This window comes from Rhinopithecus roxellana, chromosome 12 (assembly GCF_007565055.1).
Source record: "Rhinopithecus roxellana isolate Shanxi Qingling chromosome 12, ASM756505v1, whole genome shotgun sequence".
Lineage (NCBI taxonomy): Eukaryota > Metazoa > Chordata > Mammalia > Primates > Cercopithecidae > Rhinopithecus > Rhinopithecus roxellana.
The window spans coordinates 91164744-91190992 of NC_044560.1; the positions used below are offsets into that span (position 1 = coordinate 91164744).

Sequence of the window (26249 nt, forward strand, 5' to 3'; positions counted from 1 at the left end):
TTTGCTGTACAGAAATGTCAAAAATACTGAAAACACCAAGGATAAGAAACTACTCTTTATTTTAGACAACCTCATAAAATTATTTTCACATCCCCCCGACTTCTTGCTCTTAATCCTCATCTTTTAGTTGAAGAATAAGGCTTGAGAGAGAGAAAGGAAAAACCATAATGGGTAAACTTTAGCAGCACCAACACGGTTCTTTCATCAAGGCGTAGCTCATCATTTCTCCAAACTGACATTCTGCAGAAATGTCTTCCAAAAAGCGTTAAGTTTTCACAGAGTGGGGACTATGATTTCCATGCTCAAGTAGTGTAGGAAATGGTAGATTGTTAGTTTTGTTTACTGTAACACGAATTCTCAGAGTCCTCAGACCCTCTAATGTGGGTTGATCTCCAGAAGGAGAAAGGGAGTGTGTAGTATTTTCCAGGCTTTTTGAGCACACAATCTTTTTCTCACAGAACCCATCAGAAACAGTTTGGAGTATGCTGGTAAATATGTTTTGGGGATAGAAGTCAGAAAGCCTGATCTTTTCATATGGTTCCTCCTATTCTCTGCTAAAGCCAGCAACAGAGTAAGTTGACTCTAGCATCAAGACCACTAGTCATATTAAGAAAGGGCAGGTTGGTCAAGAATGGAATAGGAAGAACTAGCTGCCTCACTTTTCACTTTCGTGCCTGTATTTTCTTCACTCCCTAAGTTATACAAGATGTACATTTCCTCTCTTAAGCAACTTAATTGGATGCTACTTCCCTCCTTTTGTGACAGAGCAACTAATTCATCACTGCCTGAGGAGACAAAGTGGGTACCACAGAAGCAAGACTAGGCCAGTGGGATTTGTCTAATACTAAGATGACAGCACAGAGGGCAACGTATTCAGAGAAGAAGGCAGCCTTAAGAAATGCAGAAATAGCCAAGCAAGATTTTTCCAAGCACTGGTTAAATCACCAGCAAAACAAAGCATTTATGTGAGTACCTCAGGCCTGGGTACCTCTTTGCTTGAAATCTGGCAAGATCTTGGAAAAACATTTGCCCTCAGAATCTATCTCATTGCTTTAATTAGTTGGCTCCTTTGGGCCTGGGCACAGTTCTGGCACTGATCTGGAACAGACTCCCTTTCTAAAACTGAGCTTGACCACATCAAAAGTTTATAAAACAATCGCCATGGTAATTAAACTTGCATTCAACACCATATGGTAATAGAAGATGGCAAAGGATAAGCTTCAGATCTTAGATCTTTCCAAGTAGGGCATGTTAGATGAGGATAGAAGGATTAGTTGCAAGCTGAGCTCAGGCTTGGCATGAAGGAAACTGTCTCCCATGTGGTTTGGAAGAGTTAGGGGCTCCCTGAGCTCTATTGTGAACTGTACGGGTTTCATCCAAGGAATGGTATAATGTGGGCATAAAACCATTCTTCAGACAACTGAAGATGGTCCCCTTCTGTAGCCAGAAACACTAGCTGTCCTGCATTGTCCATTTCTTTTAGCCCCAGGCGGTCCTGCAGAGGGAAAGCCATAATTAATCAAAAAGCTTAATGAAGTTTTGGAGTAAAATGGTAAATATGTTAACTCGAGATATATTGTCAAAATGAGGTGTATTTTCAAAAATGCCAAAAAGAATACCTTGTAGTTTTTTTTTTCTTTCTTTTCTTTTTTTTCTTTTTGAGATGGAGTCTTGCTCTGTCGCCCAGGTTGGAGTGCAGTGGCGCAATCTTGGCTCACTGCAACCTCCACTTTCCGGGTTCAAGCGATTCTCCTGCCTCCGCCTCGCGAGTAGCTGGAATTACAGGCGTATGCCACCACGCCCAGGTAATTTCTTGTATTTTTAGTAGAGATGGGGTTTCACCGTGTTAGGATGGTCTCGATCTCCTGACCTCAGGTGATCAACCCGCCTCGGCCTCCCAAAGTGCTGGGATTACAGGCGTGAGCCACCACACCCGCCCAGTTTTTTCTAAGTATTAAAAATGTATATGCGATTGAGATTGCGCTATATAGAGTTCTAGATTCTGCTTTTTGAAAAGCTTCTCAGAGTCAGAGGACTACCTATAGGTGGGCAAGCCATGGACGACACTGCCTCAGCATGCCATAGGTAAGTGGGACTGAGCCAAAGACAGGAGAACATTAGCTAGGTAACTTAAGAAACATCCAACCCAGGCCAGGCGCGGTGGCTCACGCCTGTAATACCAGCACTTTGGGTGGCCAAGGCAGGCGGATCACCTGCGGTCAGGAGTTCAAGACCAGCCTGACCAATATGATGAAACCTCATCTCTAATAAAAATACAAAAATTAGCCGAGCATGGTGGTGGGCACCTGTAATCCCAGCTACTTGGGAGGCTGAGACAGGAGCATTCGCTTGAACCCAGGAGGTGGAGGTTGTGGTGAGCTGAGATCACACCATTGTACTCCAGCCTGGGCAACAAGAGCAAAACTTCGTCTCAAAAACCAAAACAAAAAAACCATACGCAAGCCTTAGGTAACAAACCCTGGACATTTCCATGTTCTGGAGTTGAAAATGTCATTACCCATAGCCTAGGTGCTGGAGAACAACCCCTGGTTGGGAAGATAAGCAGTTAGGACAGTGCCAGAATGGTGCTTCTGCCGTGGCCACCATTATTTTGAGTTTCACAATAGGGAAGTTCTTAGCTGTAATTTCTCAAGCCTTTTTTTTTTTTTAAATCAGACTCTAGCTTCCCTTTTTACCTCACCACTCAAGTTGAGGCACCCAGTGCAAAAGAAAAGCCAAGAGGAGACAAATGACCTCTGAAATAACATGGAGGAATTCTAGTAGAAGGTGACTGGTTCAGATGTAGTACTTACGCATTTTGGAGAGTCTGTCTCCAATATAAAATCCTTAGGGCTGGGCGTGGTGGCTCACGCCTGTAATCCCAACACTCTTGGAGGCTGAGGCAGGTGGATCACCTGAGGTAAGGAGTTCAAGACCAGCCTGGCCAACATGGTGAAACCCTGTCTCTACTAAAAAAACAAAATATTAGACATGGTGGCGTGTGCCTGTAATCCCAGCTACTAGTGAGGCTGAGGCAGGAGAATCGCTTGAACCCAGGAAGTGGAGTTTGCAGTGAGCTGAGATCACACCATTGCACTCCAGCCTAGGTGACAAAGCAAGACTTTGTCTCAAAAAAGAAAAAATCCTTGGCCGGGCGCGGTGGCTCAAGCCTGTAATCCCAGCACTTTGGGAGGCCGAGACGGGCGGATCACGAGGTCAGGAGATCAAGACCATCCTGGCTAACACGGTGAAACCCCGTCTCTACTAAAAATACAGAAACTAGCTGGGCGAGGTGGCGGGCGCCTGTAGTCCCAGCTACTCGGGAGCCTGAGGCAGGAGAATGGCGTAAACCCGGGAGGCGGAGCTTGCAGTGAGCTGAGATCTGGCCACTGCACTCCAGACCGGGCGACAGAGCGAGACTCCGCCTCAAAAAAAAAAAAAAAAAAAAAAAAAAAAGAAAAAATCTTTAAAGTGTAGAAGGCCCCAGAACTGGAGGTGGTAAATTACTGCAACTTCTGCTTAAGATACAGGACCTACTGCTACACAAAATTCACAACTCTAGTGCCACTCAGTCTCCTGCAGGAGCTTCCCTTGTAGTGTGTAATTTAGAAACAGGATTTCACATCTATTAATGTTTAAAAGTAATGTCCCTTGGCCAGGCACAGTGGCTCACACCTGTAATCCCAGCACTTTGGGAGGCCGAGACAGGTGGATCACCTAAGGTCAGGAGTTCGAGACCAGCCTGGCCAACATGGCGAAACCCCATCTCTCCTAAAACTACAAAAATTAGCCGGGTGTGGTGGCACACACCTGTAATCCCAGCTACTAAGGGGGCTGAGGCAGGAGAACTGCTTGAACCCGGGAGGCAGAGGTTGCAGTGAGCAAAGATTGCTCCACTGTACTCCAGCCTGGGAGACAGAGCAAGACTCTGTCTCAAAAAAAAAAAAAAAAAAAGGAATGCCCCTCATCATGCATGGAGGCTTCCTGGATTTGTAGCAGATGCACCTCAGCAAAGGCAGCTAGTTTTAAAACCTTTTTATCAAAAAAAAGGAATCAGACATAAGGTTTCTCTTGTTCTTGCTTGGAAACCATAAGGTTTCAGGATGTAGTGAATTTCTGTAACACAGTGCCGGATAAGCTACAGCAATAATCAAGAGCCTAACAAGCTTCACCCATATTGGACGTAAGTCAGGTGTTTCAGGAGTACCTAGTGCTCTGAGGTGTACAGGGCAGGGCTCCAGCACCAAAGAACCTAGCAGCTTCAAAAACTGGGAGCTGAAAAAGACAGCACAACCTCCCAAGATAGATTCCCTGCCAGTTACCTGTGTGTACAGGGAGGTCTCCTGTAAGGGAATGGTTTCCTTGGCTTGGCCACTTCTGTAAAATCCAAACCACTGCAGAAGCAGCAAAAGAAACAAGGTCAGATATGACACACAGCACATACTGCCAAACTGATTTGAGACTGGTTAGAAGCTAAAACTGCCAACAAAGTGAACATCATAAAGCTGTAGCAAGAAGGAAAAATGGACAGCGTGCGTCTGAGTCGCCTCTTCTTAAGGGTGGAGCCCGAGGGATGAGTTAATCTTTCTGAGGGGCTGCTTTCCACTTCCCCAGAATTTCTGCTTCCTACATTTATTAAGCAATAAATGTGAAAAATTCCTGGGCTGAGCTCTAGACATTCAAGGATGAATATATCATCTGTTTCCAAAAACCTCCCAGTCTTGCAAGGCACAGAAACAATTCACTGTTGAGCACAGAGGTCAGCAAATGTTTTTGTAAAGGCCAGACACAAAATATTTTAGGCTTTAAGGGCCATATGGTTGCAACTACTCACTGCTGCCACTGTAACAAAAGCAGCCACAGACAGTATGTAAAAAGTAAAACTGTTCCAATGAGGACACTGAATTTAAATTTTACATAATCTTTATATGTCAAAATACTTTATATGTCTAAATAAATTTTACATAATCTTTATATGTCAAATTCTTTCCCCCAACCATTAAAAAATGTAAAAACCATTCTTCACGTGTGGGTAACACCAAAACAGGGAGCAGGATGGACTGGGCCTGTGGGCCACAATCGGCCAATCCCTGGTGGTGTGACGTAACGTGAGGAGTGTCCTAACACAGGCTGATGATCTACAAAAGGGATCACATTCTGCTTGGAAGGGGGATGGCATCCTGGCCTTGACAGACGAATAGGAACTGTCAGGTGGAGAAGCCAAGGAAGTACATTCTAGAGACAGAAAAACATGAACAAAGTTTGCATACGAGAGAAAAAGCACAAGTAGTACAATATGGCTTGATCAAGAGTGTATGAAGCGTGCAGACAAGGAAGATCAGGCTGGAAAACAGGGTGAAGCCAGATCACGGCAGACCTTGGAGGCCAAGCTTAGGAACTGATATATTTTGGGCTGCTGATTCTGAACCCTTTTTGGGTCTCTGGTCTCTGGAAAATGGATTAAAATTATAGACCCTTCCCCAGAGAATGCAATTACATAATTTTGCATAGAATTTTGGGGTTCGGGGGTAGATTACAATCTTCAGTGTCCCGTTTATGGACCTCAGGTGAAGAACTGTTCTATACAAAAGTTGGTGGAAGGGACTGCAGGTTTTTTCCCCCAGCAGGCAGCTGTATTTTTTCATTTCATTTCATTTCAATTTCATTTTATTTTCTTTTTGAGACAGAGTCGTACTCTGTCAACCAGGCTGGAGTGCAGTGGCACGATCTTGGCTCACTGCAAGCTCTGCCTCCTGGGTTCAAGCGATTCTCCTGCCTCAGCTTCCTAAGCAGCGGGGATTACAGGTGGCTGCCACCACGCCTGGTTAATTTCTTTTTGTATTTTGAGTAGCAATGGGGGTTTCACCAAGTTGGCCAGGCTGGTCTTGAACTCCTGAACTCAGGTGATCTGCCTGCCTTGGCCTCCCAGAGTGCTGGTATTACAGGCATGAGCCACTATGCCCGGCTGGCAGCCCTATTTTAATGCCATTTACTCTCCTGGCATGTGGCCTAAGTAATGTCTCACCTCCGAATCTACAGGGTCCACAATGGAATCATTGAGGAATTTCACCATCACAAACTTCTTCAGGGCCATCAGGTTTTTCTTGTAGGACTCATTGATACCCTGAAAGAAAGGCCAGCAACACCTAAGGTCATTACCATCAGATACCAGCAGGGGGAGTAAAGCCTTCCAGTTCTCTGGTCTCCCTGACCCTGTGCCACCATGTTCCTTCCCATGGGTATGGGCTGTTTTCCAGCTTCCTGCCCAGGATATACCTGTACAGCTTTTTTTTTTTTCTCTCTAAAACACAAAACAAAAAAAACCTTTATTTTATTTTAGATTCAGGGGGGTACATGTACAGTTTTGTTACAAGTGTATATTGTGTGATGCTGAGGTTTGGAGTTCTGTTGATCCTTTCACCCAAATAGTGAACACAGTGCCCAACAGGAAGCCCAACAGGAAGTTTTTCAGCCCTAGCCCCTCCCTCCCAGGTTTTGGAGTCTCTAGTGTCTATTGCTCCCATCTTTATATCCACGTGTACCCAATGTTTAGCTCCTAATAATAAGTGAGAGCATGTGATATTTGGTCTTCTGTTTCTGTGTTCATTTGCTTAGGATAATGGCCTCCAGCTGCATCCACGTTGCTGCAAAGAACAGGATTTCATTCTCTTTTATGACTGTGCAATATTCCATGGTGTATATGTACCACATTTTCTTTATTCAGTCCACCGCTGATGGGCACCTAGGTTGGTTTCATGTCTTTGCTATGGTGAACAGTGCTGCAATGAACACGAATGCAAGTGTCTTTTTGGTAGGACAATTTGTTTTTCTTTGGGTATATACCCAGTCATGGGATTGCTTATACAGCCTTTTTTTTTTTTTTTTGAGATGGAGTCTCGCTCTGTCGCCCAGGCCGGAGTGCAGTGGCACCATCTCAGCTCACTGCAACCTCTGCCTCCCGGGTTCAAGCAATTCTCCTGCCTCAGCCTCCTGAGTAGCTGGGATTACAGGTGGCCGCCACCACGTCCAGCTAATTTTGTATTTTTAGTAGAGGTGGGGTTTCACTGTGTCGGCCAGGCTGGTCTCGAACTCCTGATCTCAAGTGATCTGCCCACCTCGGCCTCCCAAAATGCTAGGATTACAGGCATGAGACACCGCGCCTGGCCTTCCTATCTGACTGACATGCCACCGACCATGGCATACAGGTACAACTATGAATTTACACCACACTCCATAGGTGTCCATCACATAGGTGAGAGGCTTCTAGTCAGAGAAAGTCAAGACAAAATAAGAAACTGCAAATTCTGGGTGGTTCTGCTATTCTATTCTGTGTTGTTTTTTGTTTGGTTTGTTTTTCCCCTCAAACTTTCTGTTTAAAAACAAAAATCCAAGACTCTCCAGATGAGTCCAATATAAACTGAGCCATCTAGTTTACCAGAACCTACCAAACCATGTTTGTGTCTAGGACATACTCAGTGCCTACTGTATCTCCTGTCTAGGTAAATCTCTAGAGAAAAATCCACCCCCAAACTGATCCATCAGGAAAGCTTCCCTCATTAAGACAGCAGCTGTGAATTTCCACCTAGCCCAGTCAGCAATCTACTGAGCTCATCCTGTGTGTTTCAACACTGGGAGAGGGAAAGAACTTAAGGGAAGAAAGGTAATTGAATTTCAACCTTGCTAAAAGGAACTGAATCTCAAAGGCACTGCCTCCCAAAAAAACAGAACTTCTGTTTCCTAGGATCTGCCCAGGACAGTTTGGATAAACAGTCGCCGCTGATTTGTTTATGAGGACCTAAACAGGAAAAAGAACGCACATCTATGGGAACAGGGTTTGGGTGCTTACCCGCTCCTGATTTATATCTGCCAAGAAGATGCTGTGGTTGCGATACACATCCTCTTTTATGGGGTCATGCCAGTATTCGGCTTGCACGAGGCTGTAGGAAGAAAAAAGAATGAGGTGATCAAGCTGCAGGTCAGTCAGTATGCCTAGGGCATGCTCAGTGCAAAGGCCACCAAGAGACTTTAAAAGGACAAAAGGCCGGCTGGGAGCGGTGGCTCAGGCCTGTAATCCCAGCACTTTGGGAGGCTGAGGCAGGTGGATCACGAGGTCAGGAGTTCAAGACCAGCCTGGCCAAGATGGTGAAACCCCGTCTATACTAAAACTACAAAAATTAGCTGGGCACGGTGGCAGGCGCCTATAATCCCAGCTACTCAGGAGGCTGAGGTCGGAGAATTGCTTGAACCCCGGCGGCAGAGGTTGTAGTGAGCCGAGATCACGTCACTGCACTTCAGCCTGGGCGACAGAGTGAGACTCCGTCTCAAAAAACAAGGACAAAAGGCCAAAGTCCTCAAGTCCCAGGCCTTACCCTTTAATAGAGAAGACAAGACTTGCACCTATAAAACAGTTTGTCAATAAGACACCTTGTTGAGACAAGGACTATTCAGCATAGTACAGAAATTATAAAAGATTCAGGCAAAGGACTCATCAATATTTGCTTCCCCTGTGACACTGGGATTTGTCGTACTTATCATGCTGATATAGTTTGGCTGTGTCCTCACCCAAATCTCACCTTGAATTGTAACTCCCACAATTCCCATATGTCATGGGAGGTGATTGAATTATAGGGGCGGGTCTTTCCTGTGCTGTTCTCTTGATAGTGAATAAGTCTCACGAGATCTGATGGTTTCAAAGAGGGGAGCTGGGCCGGGTTCCGTGGCTCATGCCTATAATCCCAGCACTCTGAGAGGCCAAGGCGGGCAGATCACCTGAAGTTAGGAGTTTGAGACCAACCTGGCCAACATGAGGAAACCCCGTCTCTACTAAAAATACAAAAATTAGCCAGGCATGGTGACAGGTGCCTGTAATCCCAGCTACTCGGGAGGGTGAGGGAGGGAGAATCGCTTGAACCTGGGAAGCAGAGGTTGCAGTGAGCCAAGATCACACCATTGCACTCTAGCCTGGGAGACAGAGCAAGATTCCATCTCAAAAAAATAACAAATAAAAAATAAAATTAAGAGGGGAGTTTCCCTGCCCACACTCTGCTCTTTTGTCTGCTGTCATGTGAGATGTGCCTTTCACCTTCTGCCATGATTGTGAGGTTCCCCAGCCACAAGGAACTGTACGTCCACTATAAACCTCTATTTGCCCAGTCTCGGGTATGTCTTTATCAATAGCGTGAAAACAGACTAACACAGTAAATAAGTATCAGCAGAGTGGGATGCTACTGAAAAGTTACCCAAAAATGTGGAAGCGACTTTGGAACTGGGGAACAGGCAGAGGTTGGCACAGTTTGGAGGCCTCAGAAGACAGGAAAATGTGAGAAAGCTTGGAACTTTCTAAAGACTTGTTGAATGGCTTTGACCAAAAGCCTGATAGTGATATAGACAATAAGGTCCAGGCTGAGGTGGTTTCAGACGGAGATGAGGAACTTGATGGGAACTGGAGCAAAGGGGACTCTTTATACTTTCTTTCCAATCTCTCTCCACTTTCCCTTCCCTTCCAGCCTCCTCAAAACGGGCACTGTTACCACAAGGCCTCACATGGGGAAATTCGAAAAAACTCTACCCCGGCTTCGCAGGGAGAGAAATACAAATGTCTACAACATAAGCTCCCCAGCCAGAGTGGAAGAGCTGCCCAGAGAGAGTGGTCCTGAAAACCCCACTCAGTGGAGCAGGATGGCGTGAAGCCCAACGGAGCCGCTACGTCGGAGATGGAGCTCTCCCTCCCAGGAGCAGATGAGACTGAAGTTAAAGAAAGCAACAGTCGGCTGGGCGCGGTGGCTCAAGCCTGTAATCCCAGCACTTTGGGAGGTCGAGACGGGCGGATCACGAGGTCAGGAGATCGAGACCATCCTGGCTAACACGGTGAAACCCTGTCTCTACTAAAAAATACAAAAAACTAGCCGGGCGTGGTGGCGGCGCCTGTAGTCCCAGCTACTGGGGAGGCTGAGGCAGGAGAATGGCCTAAACCCGGGAGGCGGAGCTTGCAGTGAGCCGAGATCCGGTCACTGGACTCCAGCCCGGGAGACAGCGAGACTCCGCCTCAAAAAAAAAAAAAAAAAAAAGAAAGCAACAGTCAGAGTGACATTCTAGAATGTGTTTATACATGTATTGGAAACCTTTTAAAGGTTTAGAACTCTGAACATTTATAGAATGCACCAAAAAAAAAGTTCTTGAGGAAAATTAGAAGTGTTACTTCAGTGAACACACAAATAATAAGGAAGCAAAACAGTCTTATTGCAGATACGGAGAAAATGTGAGTGGTCTGGATAGAAGATCAAACCAGCCACAACACTCCCTTAAGCCAAAGCCTAATCCAGAGCAACGTCCTAACTCTCTTCAATTCAATGAAGGCTGAGAGAGGTGAGGAAGCTGCAGAAAAAAAAAAGTGTGAAGCTAGCAGAGGTTGGTTTATAAGGTTCAAGGAAAGAAACCATCTCTATAATATGAGTGCAAGATGGGGCAGCAAGTGCTGACGTAGAAGCTGCAGTAAGTTATCCAGGAGATCTAGCTGAGATCCTTAATGAAGGTGGTGACCGTAAACAACGAATTTTCAGTGTAGATGAAACAGTCTTACATTGGAAGAAGATGCCATCTAGGACTTTCTTTTTTTTTTTTTTTTTTTGAGACGGAGTCTTGCTCTGCCACCCAGGCTGGAGTGCAGTGGCCGGATCTCAGCTCACTGCAAGCTCCGCCTCCCGGGTTTACGCCATTCTCCTGCCTCAGCCTCCCGAGTAGCTGGGACTACAGGCGCCCGCCTCGTCGCCCGGCTAGTTTTTTGTATTTTTAAGTAGAGACAGGGTTTCACCGTATTAGCCAGGATGGTCTCGATCTCCTGACCTCGTGATCCGCCCGTCTCGGCCTCCCAAAGTGCTGGGATTACAGGCTTGAGCCACCGCGCCCGGCCTATTTCAACTTTCAAGTCTTATTATTTAAGAAATACATTTACAAGGTTGTAGCTGCATAGACAGTGATTCCTTTGATGCATCTGGGCAAAGTAAATGGGAGACCTGATGGAAATGATGTATCATTCTAGATGCCATTAAGAACATTAACGGGCTGGGTACCGTTCACTTTGGGAGGGTGAGGAGGGAACATCAGTAGAGCCCAGGAGTTTGAGACTAGCCTGGACAACATAAACAAGATCCCATCTCTACAAAAAAATTAAAAAATTAGTGGGGTGTAGTGGCTCACACTTGTAGTCCCAGCTGCTCAGGAGGCTGAGGTGTGAGGATCGCTTGAGCCTGGGAGGTTGAGGCCGGGTTGCAGTGAGCTGTAATGGCACCACTGCACTCCAACTTGGGTGACAGAGTGAGACTCTGTCTCAAAAACAAACAAAAATTCATGATTCACAGGAAGAGGTCAAAATATCAATAGTAACAGGAGTTTAAAAGTTGATTCCAACCCTCATGAGTGGTTGAGGGATTCAAGCTTCAATGAAGGAAGTAACTGCAGATGTGGAAATAGCAAGAGAACTAGAATTAGAAGTGGAACCTGACAATGTGACTGAATTGCTGCAATCTCATACAAGGATAAGGAATTCCTTCTTACGGATGAGCAAAAAAGTGGCTTCTTGAGATGGAATCTACTCCTGGTGAAGATGCTATGAACACTGATGAAATGACAACAAAGGATTTAGAATAAATATTACATAAGCTTTCATAAAAGCAGTGGCAGGGTTTGAGGATTGAGTCCAGTTCTGAAATATGTTCTACTGTGGCCAAAATGCTACCAAATAGCATCGTAGGCTACAAAGAAATCTTTCATGAAAGGAAGAGTCAATTGATACAAAGTTCATCATTGTCTCACTTTAAGAAATTAACACAGCCACCCCCACCTTCAGCAACCACCACCCTGATCAGTCAGCAGCCATCAACATCCAGGCAAGACCCTCCACCAGCAAAAAGATAACTTGCTGAAGACTCAAATGACCATTAGCATTTTTTAGCATTAAAGTATTTTCTAATTAAGGCATGTACTTTTTTTAGGCATAATGCTACTGCACACTTAACAGACTTCAGTATAGTGTAAACATAGCTTTTATATGCACTGGGAAACCAGTAAATTTGTGTGACTTGCTGTATTGCGGTATTTGCTTTACCGTGGTGGTCTAGAACCGAATCCTCAGTATCTCTGAGGTATGCCTGTAGTTTGGTACATTACTCTCTTAACTTTTCTGAATGGTGGAAAAGTCTCTGAGACAGCCTGAGTAGATGCCTCAATATTTCCAGAAAACAAAGTTGCAAGTTCACCAGCTGAGGACAAAGACATGGGGAAAACTGGACAATTGGGGGAAAGAACTCTGAGATCCACTGCGGGTGAGGTGCAAACTGGGAGCAGGGCCCAGAGCAGACCTGGGGAGGGCAAGTTGCTATGAAAATTAAACAGGATATGTAAAGCTCTAGCTTCCCCTGAGCTGGAACAGGGGAAGATGGAGGCCAAGGCCGAGGCCAGGGCAACACTGAAGTATTCATTGTGGCAGGGAGTGTAGGGGTAGGAGGGTACAGCATGGGACAGGGGATGGCAGAGAGCAAACTGGAGGAAGGAGAAGGCTAGGAAGGGCTGAAAGCACCTGGGAAGGCAAAAGGGAACTAGAGGGTAGATTTTACATCCAGGAAGGAGAGCCAGAACTGTTACACCATTCCTCGTTGCCCTTATCATGCCAAGCCGGGGGCTTCCTCACCAGTTACTGTGCGGATTAGGATATCACGTTTGCTTTGCTAAGGTTAAGTTATCTGAAGAATGTGGAAAACCTCTTTTGGGGTCTCTGCCTAAGCCCCACTCTTGCACTCTTCCTGCCCCGCCTACTGGTTTACAGGGAGGTGGGTATGGGGAGTATGCACGGTTCCACTTCTCTGGCCACAGTTAATGAGAGCAGAGGTGGACACCTGACCTGAGCCGTGGCATGGTCCCTTCCCGAAGAATCTGAATCGGGACAGAGAGATTCTAGCCTCAGACTGAGACAATCTCCTAACAGAAGATTAAACATTTGGAAGCTGTGCAAGGCCACCTTCCATCATGTGGGTGGCAGGGGAAGCTGGTCTGCATGGAGAGAAGAAGCAGCGACACAGAGAGAGAAGCAACAATGGCAATGGAGAGAGAATACCCTGGCTCCTTGTGGCTCCCAATTCTTGATTCCAGGCCCTGTGAGGCCTTAGGCACCAACAGAGTATTACTTTCTTTTAAAATTTACTTTGGCTTGATATGGTTTCCTTCTTGCAACCAGAATTAATCTTCCCTAATACCAGGGGCAACCTAGGACAGTATCACAAAGACAAAATGATTTCTCCTTGTTACTTTAAGCCTTTACCATCTGCTCTGCTAAAACAGTTCTCACATTCATTCATCTGCTTGCTTGCTTTCAAAAACATGTCGGCATTTTTTATGGTCTCTTACCTCCTTTCTCCCTGTTCTCTCTGCTCTTGTGGGTTTATCACTTTTTATTCTTCTGCTACCACTTCATTAAAATTTAAGGAGGAAGGGAAGATAAACACATCAATCTACTGCTTTTAATCAGTATCTTTTATTTTTATTTTTTGAGACAGAGTCTCACTCTGTCACCTAGGCTGGGGTGCAGTGGCGCGATCTCAGCTCACTGCAACCTCCGCCTCCTGGGTGCAAGCAATTCTCTAGCCTCAGCCTCCGGAGCAGCTAAGACTACAGGTGTGCGCCACCACACCTGGCTAATTTTTGTATTTTTAGTAGAGATGGAGTTTCGCCATGTTGGCCAGGCTGGTCTCGAACTCCAGGCCTCAAGTGATCTGCCTACCAAGGCCTCCCAAAGTGCTGGGATAACAGGCATGAGCCACCGCACCCCACCTTAAACAGTATTTACATGTCACTTGTCACCCCCGATGGACTGCTCACTTAGCATCACTAACAGAATTCTGATTGCCAAGAGTTGTTTTGGTTCACACAAAGAAAGAAAAGTATAGGCTTTTTGGAGGCAACTGGGCAAGAGTGAGAATCAAGAGTAAAGGAGGAAGAATGAAGTCTAAATACCATGCAAATCCATGAGAGCAAAGAATATGTAGAATATAAATAATTAAGTTGTGATTAGCCACAGCCAATCAAACCAGGCAAAGGGGAAAGCTTGGTGTAGCATGAGGTTAAAAAAAGGAGACAGAGGTACAGAGTATCTTAGTTTTCTATAAAAACCATCAGGTGGTACTGTTGACCCAAAACAGCTTTGTGGCTATTTGTGTAGCCAATGAGTGGGAAGAGAAAAGACAGCTTGCTGTAGGTTGTTCCAACATGAGTTAGTCACAAGGCTGTATCTTGGAAAATGGCTTCAACAATATACTGTAATAAAAAGTTGTTATTTGACAAGAATGAGACACTTGGAAAACCCACAGGATGTTAGTGGATCCCAAACTCCAGCTATCATCTAGAGTACATCAGACCTACCATCGCAACTTCTGTTTTTTTTTGAGACAGAGTCTCCCTCTGTCGCCCAGGCTAGAGTGCAATGCTCACTGCAAGCTCCGCCTCCTGGGTTAAGCGATTCTCCTGCCTCAGCCTCCTGAGTAGCTGAGATTACACGCACCACCGTGCTCAGCTAATTTTTGTATTTTTAGTAGAGACAGGGTTTCACCATGTTGGTCAGGCTGGTCTCAAACTCCTGACCTCGTGATCCACCCACCTCTGCCTCCCAAAGTGCTGGGATTACAGGCATGAGCCACCATGCCCGGCCTACAACTTCTAAGGATAGACCCCGGGAATCCATTTTTAATGAATTTCCCTGTGGTTCTGATATACAATTAAGTTTGGAAACAAATGAACAAGCACACACTACAAAAGTAATTCTGCATCTTTTTTTTTTTTTTTTTTTAATGGATTTTAATAGAGACAGCAGTCTCACTATGTTGCTCAGACTGGTCTTGAACTTCTGGCTTCAAGCAATCCTCCTGCCTTGGCCTCTCAAAGAGTTGGGGTTACAAGTGTGAGCCATCGTGCCAGGCTGGCCATGCTAAATACCCAAATACATTTGAGTAGTCAGGGACAGTGATGTAGGGAGTAGCTATCAATATAAACAATCTGTCCTCTAAATACTAGCAATAATTCCTTGAGCTTAGTACTTTCTAAAGGCTTTCTGTTTGTTTTTTAAAGATGGAAATTTATTCTGTTATAATTACATTCTTCTTACATAGAAAAATGCCCTTGTTTGTCTTTCTTTGTTTTTTAATTAATAGACTTTTTGGAGCAAGTTTAGGTTTACAATGAAATTGAGCAGATGGTACAAAAAGATTTCATTTGAAGTCTGGGCGCGGTGGCTCACGCCTGTAATCCCAGCACTTTGGGAGGCCAAGGTGGGTGGATCACCTTAGGTCGGGAGTTGGAGACCAGCCTGACCAACATGGAGAAATCCTGTCTCTTCTGAAAATACAAAATTAGCCGGGCGTGGTAGCACATGCCTGCAACCCCAATTACTTGGAGGCTGAGGCAGGAGACTTGCTTGAACCCGGGAGGTGGAGGCTGCGGTGAGCCAAGATCACACCACTGCACTCCAGCCTGGGCAACAAGAGCGAAACTCTGTTTCAAAAAAAAAAAAAAGATCTCATTTGAATGTCATAAGGAACTACTGCTGGAATCACTGTGAGCATGAAAGTCAGCATGGTATTTTCACACAGTGACACGTGTGTAATCTTTTCAGCTAACCATACATACCGTTCCTGAACAACTTTGGAGTATGCCCCAGCATTCAGTGTTTTTCTGATGAAGTCACAGATGTGAGAGCTCTCTCCTGGGCATCGAGGGAGTCCAAAAACACCTACAGAGGTAGATGACAAATATTCATTCCTTCAGTAATCATGTATCCAATACCCACTATGCACAAGGCACTGTGAGGAACAAAACGAACAGGACCAAACTCTGATCTCATTCACTTGTTCCTCATGAAAATAAAGGGCAGAGAACTAATACCATCACCAGCTTCCTCCTGGTGCTGCTTACACTCCTTCCCGCCTAAGGATCTTTGTACCTGCTCATCCCTGGAGGATGTGCTGCATCACATGGCTGGACTCGTTTTCAGCTCTCAGGTCTTGGTCCTAGGCAAGTCATATCTGACCAGCTTACCTCAAATAGTACCCATCCCCATTTCCTTCCCCTCCCCCATTTATACTTCATCCTTAGCATCCTCATCAATAACACTGTTTTGAGTGCCACGAATAGTTCTGTGCAAAATATTGGCAATAATTAATGTAATCCTCACAACCACCCTGTGGAGTAGATATCATTATTTTCCCCATATCACAGATAGAAAACTGTAAAACTGAGAGGTTAAATACCTTGTCCAAGGTTAGACAATAAGGGATAAGCCAGGATCAGACACAGGCAGTTTGGCCCCAAAGCCCACTCCTTTAAGTGCTACAACCACTAGTGTGTCCTTCACACGGTATCCTATTGTTCTTGTTGTTTTCCAAGAGATTGGGTCTTGCTATGTTGCCCAGACTAAAGTGCAATGGCTATTCACAGGCACCATTATAGCACGCCACAGTGCCTCGAACTCCTGGCTTCAAATGATCCTCCAGCCTCAACCTCCCAAGTAGCAGGGACTATAGGTATACACCACCTCATGCCCGGCTATCCTCTATTTTATTGTGTACATATATATGTGTATATATATATGTGTGTATATAAGTGCATATATGTGTATATATACGTCTATGTATGTGTGTATATATGTGCATATGTCTATGTATGTATGTGTATGTATGTGCACATGCTTGTGTGTGTGTATAGATATATATTTCATGAACGCAAGGACCTTGTCTGTCTTGTTCCTGGCCTATAGTAGGTTTTCAATAAATATTTGTTGACTGAATAATAAAGCTGTTTTTACCAACTTGTGTTTGTATAATCCTTATACTTTTAAAAAGTGTTTTCCTACCTATTATTTCACTTTATCCTCTGAAAAATTCCTATAAGACAGGCAGGACCATATTTTGGTTTCCTCTGTGAGTGGAACCTAAGATACCAAATTACTTGCCTATGACTAATAGTTAATTGGGTGAGTCCAGGTTTCCTGATTATATGGAGAATCATTCTGCTCCCACATATACCAGCTAACAGCTATACCCATCACAACAGAGATGAAATTCCATTCTAAAGACACATCCTTCCCCAAAAGTATGGAATTCTGTCTAAACAGAAAACCTGCTATTTCTCAAATGGTTTAAATTTAAAGACAAAAGAGCTTACACACTATTCTTTGCCTAAGCCTAAATTCAAGAGGATATCACCAAGTCAGAGAACAGGAAAGGTCACTCGATTTTCCTAACTCCTCAACCACCACCTGCCACGTGGCTATAACCATCTCACTTCCATGCAATTGTGTCAACGAAATTGGAGAGAAGTAGATGTCAACCTAGTGATGCAGGCCTCTGGAATCCTAAGTCTCTTCCTATGTCTCCAGCAATGCTGGCTAGTTTGCTAAAAGCTAGAGAAACAGGATTTTGCAAGGATGGCTGATGTCTTGTGCAAATACAGTTCCTAGATTTTTTTTAAATCACGTGGTCATGTGGGTTAGAACAGAGAAAAAAGAAAGCAAAGAGGCAAAGTTACCTTGATGTTGTCCCCCAACTGAGATCAGATTGACCATGGGAGGTGAAGGGCATCTCTGAGCCACTGCCCTCCTATGGAATAAAAGGGAGTTTTAGCTCTGACTGTCAGATGGAAATGTATCATCCACAATCGGCATCACAGATTAAGCTAGTCATCCTCTGTGGTTCCCCAAACCCACAGAGTTTCAGGATTTTCCTCTGATATAGGCGAATGCAAATCTTTTTTTCAACTTTCATAGAAAATAAATTAAGCTCTGGCCGGGCACGGTGGCTCACACCTGTAATTCTAGCACTTTGGGAGGCCAAGGTGGGTGGATCACTTGAGGTCAGGAGTTTGAGACCAGCCTAGACAATAAGGTGAAACCCCATCTCAACTAAAAATACAAAAAATTAGCTAGATATGGTGGTGAGCACCTGTAGTCCCAGTTACTCGGGAGGCTGAGGCAGGAGAATCACTTGAACCTAGGACGTGGAGGTTGCAGTGAGCCAAGATCGCACCACTGCACTACGGCCTAGGCAACAAGAGCAAAACTCCGTCTCAAAAAAGAAAAAAGAAATGGCCGGGCGCGGTGGCTCAAGCCTGTAATCCCAGCACTTTGGGAGGCCGAGATGGGCGGATCACGAGGTCAGGAGATCGAGACCATCCTGGCTAACCCGGTGAAACCCCGTCTCTACTAAAAAATACAAAAAACTAGCCAGGCGAGGTGGCGGGCGCCTGTAGTCTCAGCTACTCGGGAGGCTGAGGCAGGAGAATGGCGTAAACCCGGGAGGCGGAGCTTGCAGTGAGCTGAGATCTGGCCACTGCACTCCAGCCTGGGCGACAGAGCGAGACTCCGTCTCAAAAAAAAAAAAAAAAAAAAAAAAGAAAAGAAATTAAGTTCCATAAAGCTTCATACACAGGAACATTTTAGGAAATTTCCCTTCCAAGATAGGTGACAATCTTGAATTGGAGGAGTGGATTTATCTGAATAAAAGAAAAAAAAAATCAATTCCATATAAGTGGTACACTGTAACCAAAACGAACTTACAGAAATTGGCCTCCCTGGGAGAATCCCATAGCATTGTAGCCTTGCTGCAGTTTAGGATCCTTAGCAAGTGTCTGACACACTGTTGTTACTTGGGAATTGACATTCAAGAAGAAGCTGTTTTCCACGTCCTAAAAAAGAAGCCAGAGACAAGTGACAGGATGGGACTGAAAACAACCACTGACATCTTCTCTAAGAGGTAAACTCGTTTAGGTTGGTATCCTCACACGAGCCACTCAAGGGTAAAAGTATCATTGTATGATTTGCTGCTAAAAACACAAGGCAAAGCATTTCAACAGTATATGCTATAAAAGCAGCCAGCAACTCCTCAAAGGAACAGCTGTGAAGCGCCTTACCTCCATCAAGGTCTTCCCAATCTCTAAAGATAAGACGTAAATTCCAGGTATTTTCTTCTCAACCATTTTTTTAATAGCACCCATGCTTAAGGGATTGCAACAGCTGTCTCCTAGCCAACAAAAAACAATGATGGAAACTCATAAGTCAAAACATTATTTATTGTTTAAAAACTTTGAGGCCTCAAAGAGCATTATCAAGAATGTGAAAACAATGTACAGAATGGAAGAAAATATTTGCAAAACATTTATCCAATAAGGGCTTAATATCCAGAATATACTAGGAATTTATAACTCAAGGACAACCTAATTTAAAAACAGGAAAAGGAATTAAACAGACATTTTTCCAAAGAAGATATACAAATGTCTAACAACTAGCATGTGAAAAGCATGTGAAATGCAAACCAAAACCACAATGAGACACCATTTCGCACAGACTAGGATGTCTTTAATAATACTTTTTAATAGAAACCAACAAGTATTGTCAAGGATGTAGAAAAACGGGATCCCTTGGACATTGCTGGTGGGAATGTAATAAGCAGCCACTGTGAAAAATAGTTTGGTGCTTTCTCAAAAAGTTAAACATACAATTACTAAATGACTCAGCAATTCAACTCCTAGTTATACACCCAAAAGAAATAAAAACACACGTCTATACAGAAGCTTGCATATAGATGTTAACAGCAGCAATATTTGTAATAGTCAAAAGGGAGAAACCATCCAGAAGTCCATCAATGAATGACTGAACAAAATGTGGTACATTCACACAATGGAATATTACTCAGTTATAAAAAGGAACAAAGTGCTGACACATGCTACAACTTGAATGAACCTCAAAAACATTACACTAAGTGAAACAAGCCAGACTCAAAAGGTCAGAGAATGCATGATTCCTTTTATATGATCAAAAAGAATAGGCAAATCCACTGATATACAGAAAACTAAGTTGGAGATTATCAAGAAGTAGTAGGAGGGGAGAACAGGGAGTGATTGCTTAATGGCTATGTGTGTTTTCCTGGGGCGTTGAAAAAGAGAGAAGTGTTAGTTGCACAACGTTGCAAATACACTAAATGCCACTGAATTGCACAATTTAAAATGGTTAGCTGTATATGAATTTTTACCTCAATTTTAAAAAATAGAAGAAAGAACATTTTTTGCTTAGCTCCTGTTCATCAAGTAATAACAAGCTTCAAAAGTCCATACAGGAGCTGGGTGTCGTGGCTCACGTCTGTAATCCTAGCACTTTGGGAGGCCGAGGTGGGTGGATCATGAGGTCAGGAGCTCGAGACCAGCCTGGGCAACATGGTGAAACCCCATCTCTATTAAAAATACGAAAATTGGCTGGGTGTGGAGGCGCGTGTCTGTAGTCCCAGCAACTTGGGGGGCTGAGGCAGAAGAATCGCTTGAACCTGAAGGGTGGAGGTTTCAGTGAGCCAAGATCATGCCACTGCACTCCAGCCTGGGCAACAGGGCAAGGCTCCATCTCAAAAAAAAAAAAAAAAATTCCATATGGGCCAAGCATGGTGGCTCATACCTATCATCCCAGCGCTTTGGTAAGACGAGGCAGGAGGGTTGCTTGAGGCCAAGAGTTTGAGACCAGTTTGGGCAACAAAATGAGACCCTGTCTCCAAAAACCCAAAAAGCTCATATAGGATAATTAAGACACCATATTTACAAATGAAAAATAAGCACAGGTACACATTCCCTTCCCCTATCACAAGGGATATTTGGGGTGAAGAGATGCAAAGTTTTCTCTTCAGGGCCAGGACTAGGGTGAGGCAAATGAAGCATCTAGGACAGCGGTCCTTAACCTTTTTGGCACCAGGGACCAGTTTCGTGGAAGACAATTTTTCAAACTGTTCCACCTCAGATTATCAGGCATTCGTTATTTTCTCATAAGGAGCACGCAACCCAGATCCCTCACATGCACAGTTCACAACAGGATTTGAGCTCCTATGAGAATCTAATGCCACTGCTGATCTGACAGGAGGTAGAGCTCATGGCGGTGAGGCTCCAGGCTCACTCACCTCCTGCTGTGTGGCCTAGTTCCTAACAGGTCACAGACCCGACCAGGGAGTTGGGGACCCCTGCTCTAGGGCACAAAATTTAAGGAGGCACTCATTCTCAGGTTTATGTAAGTGCTGGCCCTGAATTTCAGAGTGAGTGCCTCCTTAAATTTGTACTTCAGGAGCCTCTTCATCTTGTCCTAATCCCAGACTTGTTTCTTTTATTTCAAGGAACCAGAACTAGGAACAGGAAGCAAACTGGCTACTGAGTAGGAGAAATGGAGTGAGATCATTTCCCATTTCCAACTTACTCATTCCATTTTCAACCTGCAAGAAAGCTTAAGCACCAATTTTAGAAGAAGAAAAGGCTATTGCCTAGAGAATCGTCTATTCTTTTTATTTCTTTGAAAACAACGTTCTCCACACTGAGCTGTAATTGTAGGTTACTTAACTGCCTCTGCCTCCCCTGCAACTGACTGTGAGCTCTGGGAAAACACAAAGCTCCTAACTTGTGTCCTCTTTTGACCCCACAGTAGTAGCCCCAGGGCCTGGTGCAGAACCTTGAAAGTGTTTGTATTTGCTGACTCTAATTACTCTGAATATTTTTCTGTAACCCATCCCAATGAAGCTCTCACTGTCACCACTCTCCCAAAACTGCTTTTATCAAGATTAGTCATCTTCATATTGCTAAATCCAATAATCAGTTGTCATCTTTATCTTCCTTGACCCATTAACATTTGATACAGTTACTCAGGACCTATCAACATTTGATGCAGTTGATCATGCCCTTCCTCCTGAAACACTTTCTTCACTTGGCGTCAGGGACACTGAGCTTTCCTGACCCCTCCACTTCACTGGTTGTTCGGATACAGTCTCCTTTGCTAGTTTCTCCTCATTTCCTCCACCTCCAAAGGGAATGGAGTACCTCAGGGCTCAGTCCTCTGTGTACACTCATTTCCTAGGTGATCTCACCAGGCCTTTAACTACTGGCTGTATGCCGAAGACTCCCTACTTAAATCTCCAGCCGGTATCTCTGTCCTAGACTCCATGCTCCATGCCTCCACAACAACTCCTGGATGTCTCATGAGGATTTCGAGTTTAGCAAGCCCAAAAGCAGACTCTTGATCTTTCCCCCACCCTAAGTCAGCTTGTCCTACAGGCTTCCCCATCTTGGTAAAATGAAAACTTCACCCTTCCAACTGTCCAGGCCAAAACCTGTGGAGTCATCTTTGGCTCCTTTCTTTCTCTCTTATTCCAAGTCTGATCTCTTAGCAATCCACCTTCAAAATCTATCCAAACTTTGACCACTTCTCAACACCTCTATTGTTACTCTACAGTTTCAAGCCATCATCATCTCTTGTTTAAATTATTGCAATAGTTTCCTAACCTGTCTCCCTGTGACTATCCATGAACCCCTACAATCTATTCTCAATACAGCAACTAAAGTGATTCTTTAAAAATGTGTCAGATCATGTCACTCATCTGGTCACAAAGTTCCCCATGACACTCTAGCCAAAGTCCCTGCATTAGTCTTACTAGACCCAACAACTTTTGTAACTGCCCCTCCCTTCCAAACTAAACTCCTAACTTCTTCCCCTTGCTCACTCATTTCCAGCCACACTGATCTGAATGCTGTCTGTTGAACACACCAGACATACTTCCGCATCAGGGCTTTCCCATTTACTGTTCCTTCTACCAGATAGCCAAATGGCAACTGTCCTCATCCACCTCAGTTTTGTATTCAGATGTCACTTTTTAAATGAACTCTTTCCCAACTTTGCTTTATTAAAAGTGCAAGCCCCCACTTCCAGTCTTTATCCTACACCCTACTATACTTTTCTCCATTGCACTTATCACCATTTGATATGTTAGGTTTTACTTATTAATTTCTTTATAATCTGCTCCTTCTACTGGAGAGTAGGTTCCAAAAGAACAAAGAATTTAGTCTGTTTAGTTCCCTACTGTATCCTCAGCACCTAGTAGGTGCTCAATAACTGTGTTAAATTAATATAGGTTGAGCATCCTAATCCGAAAATGCGAAATCCAAAATCTGAAAGTTTTTCAGTGCAGACATAATGCCACAATTGGAAATTTCCACGCCTGACCTCATGTGACGGGTTGCACAAAATTATTTGAAATATTGCATAAAATTAACTTCCAGCAGGCCTGGCGCGGTGGCTCAAGCCTGTAATCCCAGCACTTTGGGAGGCCGAGACGGGCGGATCACGAGGTCAGGAGATCGAGACCATCCTGCCTAACACGGTGAAACCCCGTCTCTACTAAAAAAAAAAATACAAAAAACTAGCCGGGCGAGGTGGTGGGCGCCTGTAGTCCCAGCTACTCGGGAGGCTGAGGCAGGAGAATGGCGTAAACCCGGGAAGCGGAGCTTGCAGTGAGCTGAGATCCGGCCACTGCACTCCAGCCTGGGCGACAGAGTGAGACTCCGTCTCAAAAAACAAACAAACAAACAAACAAAAAAATTAACTTAAGGTGTATACGAAAAATAAATGAATTTCCTTGGGTCCAATCCCCAAGATATCTTGTTGTATATATGCAAATATTTTTTTAAAATCCGAAATACTTCTCAGTCTCAAGCATTTCAGATAAGGATTACTCAACTTGTAAATGAACTGTAGGTGCCTAACAAATCTCTGTTCAATGTGTGAAGGAATAAATAAAAGGGTAGATGCTCCAGTCATGTAGCCAGCCGCAGCTCACCTAGCCTGATCAAGTGCGAGATGCCGCATCCTGACGCCACTACTGTAGGGATTAATCAAGGACAGCATGTAAAACCTCAACACCGCGAGCGGCTCTCTTTGAGCTCATCAAAGGACGGCTCCTTCCCCTTCTCTCTTTCCAATGCAGATCCTTCAAATCCTAAAATGTCGAGGCAGCCGCGAGCTGTGTGGGACCAGGTCCTCGCCCTCTACACCCGTATTTTGCAGATGCGAACCGAGGCTAGGAGGAGAGAGAATCGCCAAACCCTTTTCAATTTCTCATTCACTCACCCATCCCATGCCAGATCACCAACGGCAGCGGCGCCGGCGGGTCCAGATGATGCAACGCCCGGGCAGCGCAGGTCCATGGCAGAAGAGCGACAGCCAAGAGCCACAGGCAGCTGGGCGACGCCATCTTCACTGTGTCACATGACCGCGGGCTCGAGACTCCGGGAACCGCGCTCCGCCCGCCTGGGCGTGGCGCCGCCGGCAACAGACTGCAACCTGCGCATCCCAAACGGATGCGCAGCCTGATGGGCGGTGGCCCTACCCTGGAACTTTCAGCGTGACAGGTCCCCCGCCAGGCCCCGCTGGCCGAGTGGGGCTCCGCGCTCTCGTAGACCGCCCTCTGCGGTGAATCAAAACAATTGCTAACATTTATTCAGCGCTAATCAGATGCTATCAGGCACTATTCTTACAAACTTTAACTGATTCGCTCCTCGTAACAACGCTGTATGCACTCCTCCCCCTCTGACAGGGGAGGGCACTGAGGCACGGAGAACTGGCACTGAGTAAGGTGCCCAAGGTCACAGAGATAGCAAATTGGTGGGTCCAAAGTCGTTGCTCTTCACCACTGCCCTGTACTGCCTTTGGAAGAAACATGCACAAAGGAAGGAAGAAAGCGGAGGGACAATTTCCAGCCAGGACCAATCATGTCAGGGTGTGGGGTTTCTTCTGGATATTGAAGAAGTAGGATTTCAACAAGCAAAAATGAAATTCAGAAGGACTGAGATGAGCTAAGGCAGAGAGGAGAAAGACAACTGTGTTTTCTAGAAATGTCGGGACTTCAAGACGGACGAAAGCATATGTTGGATGCATGAGAGTGAGGGGAAAACCCGTGGCCACTAACTGGCCTAATCTCAGCTGGATTATTTCAAGGGTCTCTCATCAATCATTTCCTTTTCCATTCTCTCCTCTTTAATCCATTTTATGCTCTATTGCCAGATTCATCCCTCAGTCCACCTTCATAATCTCAGTTCTCTGCTCAAGTTTTTTCAACAAAACATCAAAAAAATAGTGTAAAGAATTTGTAAAGAAATTAGAGTGTATCCACTATACAATGGAATAATATGAGGCCAGTTTTATAAAAAGTGAGTATAGGGCCGGGAGCGGTGGATCACGCCTATAATCCCAGCACTTTGGGAGGCCGAGGTGGGCAGATCACCTGAGGTCGGGAGTTCGAGACCAGCCTGACCAATATGGAGAAATCCCGTCTCTACTAAAAATACAAAATTAGCCGGGCATGGTGGTGCATGCCTGTAATCCCGGCTACTCAGGAGGCTGAGGCAGGAGAATTGCTTGAACCCGGGAGGCAGACGTCGTGGTGAGCTGAGATAGTGCCATTGTACTCCAGCCTGGGCAACAAGAGCGAAACTCTGTCTCAAAATAAATAAATAAATAAAAAGTGAATACAGCCCAGGCAACATAGCAAGACCCTATCTCCACCCCCAAAAAAAGAAAAAAAAAATTTTTTTTTAATTAGCCGGGGGTAGTGGTATGTGCCTGTAATCAATCCTAGCTACTAGGGAGGCTGAGGTGGGAGGATCACTTGAGCCCAGGAGTTCAAGGCTGCATTGAGCTGTGATCTTGCCATTGCACTATCCCCTGGCCAACAGGGGGTTGTTGTTTTTTTTTCGTCTCTCTCAAAAAAGAAAAATGAGGTAAATTTACATAAAACGATATGAAAAATGTCCTTAGTATGTTGTAAAAGAAAAGTTGACTACAAACCCACGGGATTTTAATCAACTTTGCATTCAGATTGCTTCACAAGTGTCTTTCAGTTATTGCTCCAGTTTAAAGAAACTTTTAAAGAAATTATAAATAGTTCATTAAAGGCAGGAAACTTCATTCAGAGGGCTATAGTCACGGAAAAATCCTGAAGCTACTTCAATTTGTAAGTCTTAAGTTAAAAGACAGTGCTTATACAATAAGCTTATTTTTCTTAAAACTGTATACTGTATTGTATAATGCTTTATGATTCTGCATTTTTTTTCTTTGAGACAGAGTTTCGCTCTTGTCACCCAGGGTGGAGTACAGTGGCGTGATCTCGGCTCACTGTAACCTCCACCTCCCGGGTTCAAGCGATTCTCATGCCTCTGCCTCCCGAGTAGCTGGGATTACAGGCACACCACCACCATGCCCGGCTAATTTTTTGTATTTTTAGTAGAGATGGGGTTTTGCCATGTTGCCCAGGCTGGTCTTGAACTCCTGAGCTCAGGCAATCTGCCCCGCTCAGCCTCCGAAAGTTCTAGGATTACAGGTGTGAGCCACCATGCCAGGCCAAAACTCTTTTTGTTTTTTACTT

At 44.7% G+C, this 26249-nt stretch overlaps 1 protein-coding gene across 2 annotated transcripts; it reads right to left on the bottom strand.

Moving 5' to 3' along the window:
- Window positions 1-35: 35 nt before the first annotated feature.
- PPT1 (palmitoyl-protein thioesterase 1) lies at window positions 36-24288 on the bottom strand. 2 transcript variants are annotated; one of them, XM_010354213.2, is made up of 9 exons: window positions 23957-24288; window positions 18946-19055; window positions 18593-18720; window positions 17566-17636; window positions 15670-15772; window positions 7847-7937; window positions 6026-6124; window positions 4323-4394; window positions 36-1495 (listed from the first exon to the last, which is right to left on the bottom strand). In XM_010354213.2, exons 1-9 carry the CDS (start codon window positions 24078-24080, stop codon window positions 1373-1375), a joined length of 921 nt encoding a protein of 306 aa, XP_010352515.1. In that variant the 5' UTR covers window positions 24081-24288; the 3' UTR covers window positions 36-1372. The 2 variants fall into 2 exon arrangements, with proteins under 2 accessions (XP_010352515.1, XP_010352516.1); XM_010354214.2 differs by lacking the exon at window positions 4323-4394 and having other exon boundaries at window positions 23957-24269.
- Window positions 24289-26249: the final 1961 nt, after the last annotated feature.

Coding starts and splice junctions, on each gene's coding strand:
- PPT1 (XM_010354213.2), bottom strand. CDS start 24,080: ATGGCGTCGCCCAGCTGCCTGTGGCTCTTGGCTGTCGCTCTTCTGCCA. Junction 19,056..23,956: donor GGTGATCTGGCATGGGATGG/GTGAGTGAATGA, acceptor TTTGTTGGCTAG/GAGACAGCTGTTGCAATCCC. Junction 15,773..17,565: donor AGTTGGGGGACAACATCAAG/GTAACTTTGCCT, acceptor CTACCTCTGTAG/GTGTTTTTGGACTCCCTCGA.